This window comes from Notechis scutatus, chromosome 1, assembly GCF_049901735.1.
Source record: "Notechis scutatus isolate UNSWTSFEM ecotype Mainland chromosome 1, rNotScu1.2, whole genome shotgun sequence".
In the NCBI taxonomy this organism is placed as follows: Eukaryota; Metazoa; Chordata; class Lepidosauria; order Squamata; family Elapidae; genus Notechis; species Notechis scutatus.
The window spans coordinates 35,409,776-35,422,136 of NC_142009.1; the positions used below are offsets into that span (position 1 = coordinate 35,409,776).

Consider the following 12,361-nt stretch of genomic DNA (forward strand, 5'->3'; position numbering starts at 1 on the left):
TGAAGACATTTCACTTCTCATCCAAGAAGCTTCTTCAGCTCTGACTGGATGGTGGTAAATGGAAGGATTTATATTCCTTGCAGACAGCTGGTCATTTGCTGTTTGAAATCTCCTCACGCATTTGAACTACTCAGGTGACCCTGAGGACACAGACAAACCTCCAGGTGGCCTCAATAAAAGATTGAAAATATCCAGATGTCTGCAAGGAGTATAAATCCTTCCATTCCTCACCAGTAAAGAGCTGAAGAAGCTTCTTGGATGACGTGGCAAAATGTCTTCAAAGAAAAACAAGAAAGTCCAGTTGCGTCTTGAAAAATCACTTTTGGGACAACTATGACCTGAATGACTGACACTGATCTAAGGTATGGATGAATCTAGGTAATTTGAAATGGTAAACCCCTCTATTAGTAGTTGAACCAACACTGTAGCAGGTTTATAACAGAGCAGTTTTGTTTCTCATAAAGCAGTGGTCCCCAATCCTTCTGGCTCCATGGACTGGCAGCAACAGTGGCATTGAGGGGAAGGGGGTAGTTTCACATGTGCAACCTAGCTCCTTTGCACGTGCAAATGAAGCTTTGCGCACTCGCCCACCGCTTGCACAGCCTGGTTCCCAACAGGCCACTGACTGGTACTGGTAATTTGTATTCTTGAGTTCTAATATTCCACGTTCCCTGATATCAACTTTATCAAATCATCTACTACAGAGAAAGAAAAAAGAATTCCACTGATAGTCATGTAAAAGCAATCCTTGGTAACTCCAAGTAATAAAGGACACCCTAAAGCTGGATTTTGTGTCCAATTGGATAACATTAAGACCTAGAGACTCCGGGTGAGGCAATGGTAGAATAAGACATCTCAGAATGAGATGCAAGAATAATTGCTGCTAACAGTAGACCTATTAGCACTGTCTATCTCCTAGCACTCCTGGCAAAAATTATAGACTACCAATGCCAGTAATACAGGAACAAAACATAGAAAAGGAAAAACATTATTGTTCAATAATATATTGCATCCAACGCAAAGATAGGACAGAATGTTTGTCATTTATATAGTGATATTGTTATACTTAGTAACATGCTTTTAAACATTACTGGTTTTTTTTATCAAGATATCACATGTTGAGTCTTCCAACAATTTCAGATCATAACAATAATTTATTTTGTTCATGGAGGGTTGCATAAGCCTCCATGTATAATTCCAAATTGTGCAAATTGCAAAATAAAAAATTCATTTAGAAGTATTATGCAGAAGTAAATCTGATATTTTATGTTGCTTTGGAACTCAGTTGCTGACTTAGACCATATCAATGTACTTTACTACGTGTATAGGATTTGTGTGAATTCCTTCTTGTTTTTAAGTACCTCAATCCTCAACATCCATAAAATGGATAAAATCCCCTTTGACTTTCTGCAAAATTATCTTGCTTTGCTTTGCCACACTTTCAACAACATACAATAGCAAAATACAGTAGCAGAAAAATGAACACTATTTTATTACTTTGATTCCTATACTATTTTTTCCCTTTGCAGGAAAGCTTGGTTGACCAGCGTTGGAAGTCCTAGCTCACGCATTGACCGGACAAATTTTTCTAATGAAAAGGAAATCTCAAAACTTGAATTCTCTGGATTCATCACCAGATACTAAAAGAACAAAACATATAATTATCTTATTTCTACCATTGCATCAAACTTTCTAAGTCTCTCTAAAGCAAATTAGGAAAATATAACAATTATCATATTTACATTCTGGCCAAATGTTTATGTGGTGCATTAAGGCAGAGAAAAGTATCACTTGGTTAAACTTTTTTTTTCTTTACAGATACTTTATAAACCCCTGGTTTAGCCACCTCTACCAATTTGGGAATTAGGCATGTCGTTTTGCTATCATGTGCATGTTTACTTGGAAATGACTCCTTCTGTATCCAAAAGGGTTGGTCCAGATAATTATACTATATATGTGCCTGCAGCTTTAAGGATCTGTCCAAATGTAAGTGTGGAATGATTTACATCTTAAAACTAATGTATATGACTACATTCGGTGAAATAATTTATTAAACCTTAAATATTTAATTTTGGACATTCTAAACCAAAATGTTTTATAACAAATTAAAAGAATTTTTTGTAAATCTTATCAAGTTCTCTGGCCAATGAGCGTTCCTCTCCCTACAGTATTCCAATCAGAAGCTAACTGTCATTATTATTCCTCAATGGAAAATATCAAATGTGTCACATTAAAATTTGAAAATAATGTTGGTGGTATTTTTCTACATGAGGTAACTGCTGAAATAAATTTTGAGTGCCATAAAACTAGCTTAACTCTTTTCTGGGTGGAGTTACTTCCTCCTTGTTGCTCCACTCCTTGCTTCTTCTGTTTTCAGGTTGGTGCCAACATGAAAACAGAAGAAGCAAGGAGTGGAGCAACACAATGGGGCATGGGGGGTGGGGGGTGGAATTCCATGGCCTTGGCCTTCTTACTAATGTTTTTTTTTAATTGACCTTCCTCTTTTTGCCTTACTGTTGTATTGAGGTAAACAAAGTGGAAGAGCAGATGGTCAAAGTAATCTGAAATCAAGAAGCAGCTTCTTACAGAGGTGTGAGCTCTGACCAGTGCCTGTGATACCAACATCTGACATTCCCCAGTTTAGGGAATACTTAAATGTGTCCAGTAAAAGGAAAACAACATCTGAGAAAATTATTTTTTGATCATATGTAATCCAAGAGCATATGTAATCCAAGATCTTTTCCAGGTTGCTTCTGTGAGTTATTCTCAGTGTGCGAACAGAAAAAAGATGGATATTTATTTCTACAGAGATGGAAGTTGAGGATTTTCCATGGCATTGTATAGGATCACTGACTCTAGGTTTGCTCCTTCAAATATCAAGGCAGAATAGAATAACAATGGATCTTCTATTTTCACTTGTGCCAACAATATTGGCAAATTGCAAATATGCAAAACTACTGACATTTATATGTATCATCAAAGCAGGCATTCCCAGGAAGCTATTGATCTGAGTCATTAATGAAGCATGAATTCATTGCTAATTCAAATGGGCACTTGAAAAGGCCTACCATGTGTATGAAGAAGAGTATTTTTTTCCACAACCAGATTAATTTTCATTGGATCTTTTATTCAAGTTCTTGCCTGCTTAGTAAGTTGTTATAATTCCAAACACACACGGCTTTTGTGATCATCTACAAACACCCTTTGTTAAACTCCTTAAGGACAACCCTTGTAAATCTGAAATACAAAATGGCAAAGATCAAGTGTAGGTCTTGTTCATTAGCCAGAATATCTTTCTGATGGGAACCAGTCTGTATTTTCTTTTGGGCCATACTGAATATGAACAATAATGCTCAAAAAAGGTTTTGGTTTTTTTTTGCTCATTCTCAGTTGCTTAGTATGTTAAGGAAATAAAAAGATAATGTAAGATTGTCCAGAATCCCATAGATATCTCTGTGTTTCAAATGTTAAGTAAAATACACAGGAAGATTATTTTATGGATCTCATTTTTTGCTTGTCATGTTTGTATATTTAAACCCATTCCACATCTGAACAAACTTTCAAAACCAATGAATTAGAATTAGAAATTCTAGTACAGCATCTCCCAGTTTAATATACTGCCATCCAGAATATAAAGAGAGAGCAATATATGGAAAGCTGATTTCCTGATGCTAAATGGTTTTCAGAAAATATGGTCAGGGGATCAGTGGAGTAAATATTTCTAAAATGATGTGAAGTGCTAGAATTTCATGGAAGCTAATTTTTTAAAAAAATAATAGCCAGTAATATAAGAAATCAAATTATGATTCAGGAAAAAAAGCAGGAGGCATAGACCAACATCTAGAACAGAAATTGATCCATTCAGAACAGTCATGCAGAAATGGATGAAAACTGTCAATGCCCTACATCTAGCAGGCCAAGGCATATGCCAAAACATTTTACCAATGAAATAGTTCATATTTATGAAGAGTGTATTCATTGGAGTAGTAAATGAGTTGGATACTTACTCAGTTTTTAAGATAAGTTGATTCTTGTTTAATTGAATATAGGATAAATCTCTTAGAGAAGTAAGGTCAACTGCTTATTTGCTGGACCCTTGTGAATTGTGATAAATATCTGCCAGAAAGAAACTAGATGGTATAGGAGGTAGGTGTTTTCTTCAGGGATGGGTAATTCTATCTTAAGGTTCTAGATGTCTACTGAATACAGTATTCAATAAAAGAATTTTTCCAAACAATATCTTAGAATCATTAGTAGCAATTAAGTCCCAAGGTTTATTTGATAATGAAGATTAATTGGATCCTTTCAGTGTTAATTTGTGATTTGATGAAAAAACATAAATAGCCTGAGTTGCATTGGTGGGTGACTTTTACTGGGGAGAAGGAGAATTGCCTTTTGTTTTTGTTGGCTCTCAGCATCATTCAATACTGTCAAGGAAGAATGCACTGGTTCCTTGTAATCTCTTCATGTCTCGTTCTTCTTTTCACCTTTTTTTTTTAAGTCTCCCTTTTGTTTCAATATTTTTTAACATTTTAAAACAACTCTTTGTGTCTCTCTGATTGTAAGCTGTAACTGAAACACACCCAGAAACCATTTTGCCCAATACTGTAATTTAAATATGACTTCCAATGATGGTATTTCTCAACCTTAGCTACTTTAATATATATGGACATGGACTCCCATGTCAGCTGGAGATTTCTGGGAGTTGAAGTCCATACATCTTAAAGTTATCAAGATTAGGAAACAGTGCTAAACATGATAGAGAAAAATGATCACTTGTAATTTATTAGATCATGCTAGATTTACAGGTGATGGGGACTGGGAGAGAAAGGAAACCACTAATCAACTATGAGGCCTTCCAGGTATCGGCTGCTGCCTCATTTCTGCCCAGCTTCTCTACATGATTGATCTCCACTACTGAAAGCAACTTCACAGTGGTTGCTTCAGGCAATGGACTGACTCCACCCAGCCAGGCTAGCAATTGTAGATGCATCTGTTATATGTTGACAAAGTTGTCTTGAGGCAAAGTTAAAATCTTAAATGATAAAATGAACAAACATATAAAAACTTTATGCACATGCTAGATTTATTGTTTATTTGTATCTCACCTTTATTATTTTAGAAATAACTCAACCTGTCAAACATACCCAACACACCTTTTATTATAAGCAGAAACGGATGTGTGCATTTAAAATGTTTTAATTTTGCTTTTAATTTTTTTTCCAAATTATTAAACTTTCAGTACAGTGTTAGGTTAAAGGAAAACATCTAAAGAATTGAAAACAGAAGTAGCCGATGATGCAGTTAAACCTACCAAAATAACATTTGTCATCACAATTTTCAGCTGCTGCTAAAAGCCTAAAATTAAACCCCAGCTACATTTCTTTTGAGCAAAGATTTCTCAGCAGTGACACCTTCATTGTAAAAAAACCCATCAATCAGCCTTTTCTCTCTTGAAAAATGGTGACATCCAAGTGAAGATATTAAATAGTTAGATCCATGGGGCAGAGAAACAGTATGAAATAATATTCAACAATATTATTAGTCATATAAAGCTGCATTGGGAAAAAACTTCTATAGATAAAACTGCATAATTTTCTTTAATCGATTGCAATGCTGTATGCAATCTATACAATAATAAGTATAGGGTAATTATTGAAATATTGAAATAATACAACGTATCAAGATTTATAACAATATAATAAAAAGAAAAAAGAAGCTAAAGCTTCAGTTGTATGGCTATATTCACCATCTTGACTTTTTAAACTACCTGATGCCTTTATTATGGAGCTTTTACCTATAATTTTGAGATCACTCAGCTGTATGGTACTAATACTGACAGAAATAGTGTAATAAGATTAAGTCTTGTTCTAGAATATTATGGACAATTGTTTAATCCTTTAATACTGCTTTGGTTTGTAATACAGGTTATTGTGTTGGCTATTGTGTTTAATTAAACATTCTTTTATCTAATGCTGCCAAATGCATTAACATCCTAACGACTTTAATGGTGCTTTAGAATAAATAACCCAACTGCATAATACCACCAGGATTCAATGGCTTCAGCAATCTGTCTCCAGCATTTCCCAGTCACAATGGGCAAACCACATATAAAGTCAACAGCTTCCCATTACTAAAGCATATGCTTCCGAAGAAGAAAATCATATTGTGATCATGGCTAATAATTGAATATTGATGGAATTAACCTACACAAGTCTATCAAACCCAACCTCCACCAACCTGGTGTTTTGCAGAAGTATTGAATTACTATTTGCAGATTACTTAGCTAGAAAATTCTGCAATCTGTTAGTTAGAGAATCTGCAATCTGTTTCACATATCTGCAAAACAGCTGATGGAGAAAAATAGTTTAATCTAAAAGCTTTCAAAACATGTAGCTATAGCTTCTGTGTTTTCCCTTGTGTACTCTGAATTTTGAAATCTAGTACTCATCGCTAAAATTTTTAAAATCTAGCATGCATCAATTCTAGTATTTTAAGAGATGGAGAGAACAGTCAATCTACTAATTTTATTCGACTGCAACAGAGTAGCTTGCCTGGATCTTAAGAAGGAATTCAGCATTGGATAGTGAGAAAAAATGTACGGTATGTATTTTCACATAGATTACATCATCTAGATGCGAGATGATGCATTTAAGCATTAGCAAAGATGCAATGAGACTTCAGCTTAACTCTGATGAATAGGGCATAGCATCCTATTTTCTTTGCAGGATTGTCCATTGTTGGGAATACATAACACCCCTGTCATCTTTTTATCAGCAAATCTGATAACTAGGCTAGAATTTAGCTCTCCAGCCTCCACTTGCTGCCCCTGGATTATCTGAGTGGTTTAAATCTTATATCCAGTGTTATTTGCAAATTTCTTAACTAGCCATTGCACATTGACCGTTTGGGGGGATTAGACCTAAGGGAATTTAAAGATTTATCTTAAAATTGAATAAATGTATGTTATATAGATACAATGGACCGCAGCTTATGGACACAGGTCACATTCTGTGACCATTCCAAGTTTTTAAAGACCACTGTGAAATGTGTAAAATGTTTCTAAGAAAACTAGTTTATTTTACACTCTTAAGATAACCATTTTATACTTCTCAGTTACAATTACAGTGAAGTGGACCTGTTATTTTTAAAAGGCGATGTTTATAGGCATTCTCATAAAATGGCTGCCATGAGGGACATAACCAGTCACAAAATACCCATTTCGCAGAAATAAAGCATTATTATCTTTAAAATGTTTATGCCATTAACTCCTACATGGCAATTCTGAAGCAAACCTGGCTGAAGCCATCTTTTGCTGCCTCATAGTTGCCATGAACTCTGAAAGGGGGAAGGGAGGGGGAAATAGAGTGGCTAACAGTCAAAACAAAGAGTTTTCTTGTGGGAACCAAGGTCATCCCAACAGGTAGCAATTGAAAGAGGAGAGGAGTGACCAAGCAGCAGCCAGCTACTTTCATTGGATCATGTGACTAGTGACATCTGGAGAGGGAAATATTTGCTCTTTTAATTAGGCTAAAACTGCGGGAACTTTTAGAGTTGGTTTTCACTGCCTGTGCCAATATGATATATCCAATAAACATGTTCTTTGAGGAATCTACCTGCTTTGGAGTTCTGCTTTTGGAGGATGCATTACTCAGAATACTGGCATAGTGCTTTGCCAGATGTGAGCATGAAAACAAAAGATGAAAGTTTAATATTTAATATTTTGTACTTTTCCACTATTTCGTTGCTTATGCTGCACATAAAAGTGTGGCTATGTGCTATTAGCTCCTGACATTCAGAAATCCTATTCAAGGCTATTTCTGAAACCATATAAACTGGGTACTTAAAACCAAGAATCATATGAAATTCAAGACACCATGGCCCATTGTAGTATATTTACTCTATATATTGTACTTTTCCTGGAGAAATGTAAGAAGGCACACTTCATTTTTGATGGCTCCATTAGCACAGTTAAAAAAAAAACCTTGTTCTTTTATGATACCAATTTCTCACTGTATACAAAATTTGGCTTTTTCAAATAACTGACTTGGACAGTTACATGTAGCAGACATATAATATTTTCCAAAATGAAAAAGCCATGATTCTAATTGAAGACCAGAAGAGCAGTTAAAACCACTCCCAGGTTGCTGTTTCCACATACAAATTTAGCTGTTATGTGTACTGTTATAAAAATATAAATAGAACCCAGACTAGAAAAAAGTGCTATTTTTGATAATCCTGGAAGAGGTAAAATTTTACATGCAGTTAAAATAGGTTAAGTACCACTTCCTCGCCACTATTCCACGAAAATGCATTCCTGTAATTCTTTTTTTATTTAAAAGAAAGAATAAAAATGAGGGTTAGTATTTCCATAAAATACACCTCTTAATAACAACGTGTTTGATAATAAATGATAATTCATAGGAAAACAAGAAAACAATTAGATTAGAAACTCTCTGTTAAATATATTTATCCTAAGTCATAAATCTTGTTTACAAAAGCAGCATAAAATAGGTTTGTAAAGGCCTAAAGACATTTAGCGGTCTTCTAAAACACCAGCCTTTCTGTCTTTCTCATCCCATTTCAACATGTGCCTGGAATTGATCAGGGCTATTTTTACTATTTACCAATCTATTTAGACATCAAGTGATAGCTGTCCAGCAATGCCTATCTGTAAATCTAGGATTCACAGATAACATCAGCTCAGTTACAATTGTTTTTAATCTAATAGCTGATCGCAGACAATTATTAGCTACTCAGGGCTCTTCTAATTTCAAACTTGTCAATAACTGCGTCCTCATTCTATTCATAACCCGCAGGCTCCTCTGGATTTGTGCCTAAATAAATAACTGATTTTTGTTACAAGAGAAATAGAAATATATTAGCATTCCACTTCTTTTATCTGTTTGCCTATACACATGTCCATGAACATTTGTCCATTGTTACACAACATCCCAATGGCAATTTGGAAGCAGGTGTGTGAAAGGAGCTTGATAATTTAAAAATATGCTAACTGTACTGAAAATCCTAATTACTTAATTATCTGTTACATTTATTACTTGTCTTTCTTTTAGGAGCTCCAGATGGTGTATATATCATTTCTCTCTATCTTTTGCCCACAATATCATGGAAAATTCTGGTTTGGGGGCAGCACAGAATAATCAAATGAGCTTCTGTTGTTTTGGTAGATTTCTACTTTGAGTCCTGCTCTGAAAAACAAAAACCCAAACCTCTTGCAATTTATTTTCTTTAAAATGATGTTTGGGGAAGGTTATCAGTTGTGTAGACAATGAGAGAGAGGTATTGTGTAGTTAGATAGTTGGATGACAGTTGCTTGAAGAGTCTCTACCAACTGGGGAATGAGGAACAAAACAAGAGGAGACAATTGTGAAACAATTAAATGTGGGTTAGGCCTGGTACATGAAGGGTTTTAATTGCTGTGTGTGACTGAGCTGTATGAATAACTGTAAAGAACAGGAGAAAGAATCACAATCAAGATAATGGTCAGATTTTAAAAAACCTGAGTCCAAAACAGAAATGTAATATGAGAAAACATCTCAGACTTGAGCCTCCCTAAGAGAGGCACATTCAGATTTGCAAGATTCTGTGCCTGTCACCCTATAATAAAAGTAGTATTAGCATTCATAGTTTTGGTTTTTCAGTCAGGTCTACACGAAGGACTGAGAATCCTAGACTGCCAGCTATTTCTAAATAGGCAGGTATTCTGGTCCAGTCCAAGGACACACAAATACACAAAGATGTGGTTTTGTTCTTTTTACTAAAGGAGGCTTGCAATCACACACACTTACAATATAGAGTAAGTTCTCCCAAAACTTCAGCAAGTTTGGCTTACAAGTGTTCCAAATCAGAGTGGCCTAGGAGGAACGTTAGGTGAAGTCCAAGGGTCACGCTTGTAGTAGATTCATCAGCCAATCCAAGATTCAAAATCAGAGTTGCAAGGTTTACAAGTGAAGGCACATGGAGTGGGAATTAACAGGTGGTTCATTGTCCACAGGGAGCTTGTGCTTGCTGCTCCATTTTAATAGAAATGGCCCTGATATAGTTCATTTAGCAGAGCAAGTCTCCTTCCGTGCAAGCAGCCTCACAGAGCGCCTTTGTTCTATTCTCTTGGCTGTTGAGGCTATTGAGCTCTTGCATTGGGAGGGAGGAGGTAGTAATCATGCCCTCATCTTCAGAGGGCAATGGCAGCTGTGGCTGCTGCTTGCAGTTTTTCCCTACCTCCTTTGCCTGCTCAGGCAGTGCTGATGTTGCTCATCATCTCTCAGTACTTTTGAAATTGGCTCTGGCATTAGCTGCCCATCATCAGTCCTCTCCTCTGATTCCAGATAGGTAGGACCACGATCAGGTGGAGGGCATAATCAAACCTTTGCCCAGCTTTCACTAGTGTATCAGCTGTGGTCCTACCTCGACCACAAGGATCTTTCAGTTGTAATTCATACCTCACCCCGACTTGTTTAGATCACTGCAATGCATTCTATGTGGGGCTATCTTTGAAGATTGCCTTGAAACACTAGTTGTTTTAAATTTATTATTGTTTCTTGCTATTAATCACTGGAAATCTTTTGTAAGTTTATCAGGATATATAGTAAATGTAGCCTTTCCTGATGCAACTTACACATTCTTTCTAACTTTACCCCCATGTAGAGAACATTGCAGCAGTCAGGTTGCAATAATGAGCAACAATTGTCCATGTTTAGAACTGCCCTACATTTGTATGAATGGTGCAATATTGTTTGAACACTGGAAAATGAGTTTTCTATTGCTCCATAATGTAAAATAAATCATAATTATGCTTAGATCAGAGTACATGTGGAAATAAAAGCATAATTAAGTCTAAACAAAATGAACCAAAATTCAAGTATGGCAAAGATTTATGAGGCTTTCTTTTAAGTCTGATGTCACTGACCATTTTATAGCTCAGCCAAGTACTCTGCAATCTTTGCTCTGCTTCACTAGTCTTCTAACATCTAAATGAGGAATCAAATTCATTTTAAGGTAGCTCAGAGAGAAAATGTATTCATATTTGTTTTTAATCATTCTTCTGACAACAATGCTACTTGGGGTGGTGGGGTGGTAGCTGGAGTGGTGACAAATACATATAATTACGTCTGTATCTCCATTATACATTGAGAATGCCTTCTCAGTGGATTTTCTAGATTTCTCAGTACACAGACCACTGGGTATATGATAAATGTCCCCTAACACAGTGGTCCCCAACCACCAGGCCCTGAACCGGTACCAGTCCGTCGATCATTTTTTACCGGGCCGCAAAGAAGTGGGCACCGCCATCTTGTTTCGATGGCACTTGAGAAAATGCTTCCGGGTGAGCTTGTCGGTCGTCGGTTGGAAAGCGGCATTTGGATGCTGGAGCAATCCTCGTGCCTTAGTTTCGTCGAGGGGCGGGGAGGAAGCTTCGAAGAGCCGTCCCGATGGCGCTGGAGTCTCACGTTAGGAGGAGATTAAGAAAGAGCCCGAAAAGCCCATCAACAAAGGTACAAAGGAGGAGTTGAAGGTGGCGGGGAGAAGCGGGGGATGGCTAGCTGGCCGGTCGCTCGGCTCACCTTGCCTTGGTCACGTGCGCTGATGCCGGTACCGGTCCATGGGTCATTTTGTGATGCTGTACCGGGCCGTGGGACAAAAAAGGTTGGGGGCCACTGCCCTAACAGCATAACACTAAAGGGGATCCCTGTAATTAGGCATGCTGAAAGGAGAGAGATTACCTACACAAGAAAAAATAGCAACTATGTTCTAGGGCAGAGGTCCTCAATCCCAGGACATAAACTGATACCAGTCTGTGGCCTGTTAGGAACCAGGCCATACAGATGAGGTGAGGAAGAAAACCGAAACCATCTCCCTCCCCCCCAGGTCTGTGGAAAAATTGTGTTCTACAAACTGATCCCTGGTTTCAAAAAACGTTGAGGGTCTCTATTCTGGGGATTAAAAACAGACTCTGAAGGCAGAAACTGTTTAGAACCAGAGTTGGAAAGGGTGTTTAATCTATCAGATCAACTGCTTGCTCAATGCACAACTCCAAGGTAAAGCATCTCTGACAAATGACAATTCAATCTGGTTGTCCCAAAGATGCTTTTTTCAAAGGCAACTGGACTTTCATGGTTTTTCCTTGAAGACATTTTGCTTCTCGTCCAAGAAGCTTCGTCAGAAAAAGTGTTCAGGCATAAAAAGCATCTTTGGAACAACCGTTACCTGGATGATTGACAATCTCCATAGACATTCAAACTGCTTGAATATATCCAATGAGGGAGAGCTTATACTCCTTTAAATATCAGGATCCTTTGCTCAACTAATTTTTTTGCTGGAAAAAATTCTAATGTTCATTCGG

General features: G+C 36.9%; 2 protein-coding genes and 1 long non-coding RNA gene across 4 annotated transcripts in view; 2 read left to right on the forward strand and 1 right to left on the reverse strand.

Moving 5' to 3' along the window:
* The window catches only part of ACYP2 (acylphosphatase 2), a 45,438-nt gene extending 43,313 nt beyond the window's left edge, over positions 1 to 2,125 (forward strand). Inside the window, exon 4 of the mRNA XM_026676702.2 lies at positions 1,530 to 2,125. Coding sequence (XP_026532487.1) covers positions 1,530 to 1,644 — 115 coding nt within the window. The 3' untranslated portion in view covers positions 1,645 to 2,125. The remainder of the gene's footprint in view (positions 1 to 1,529) is intronic.
* Positions 1 to 12,361, reverse strand: part of LOC148132745 (uncharacterized) — a 110,320-nt gene that overhangs the window by 52,864 nt on the left and 45,095 nt on the right. The gene's annotated exons all lie outside the window — the stretch shown is intronic.
* CIMIP6 (ciliary microtubule inner protein 6) overlaps positions 1 to 12,361 on the forward strand; it is a 75,871-nt gene that overhangs the window by 43,313 nt on the left and 20,197 nt on the right. The window lies entirely within an intron of this gene.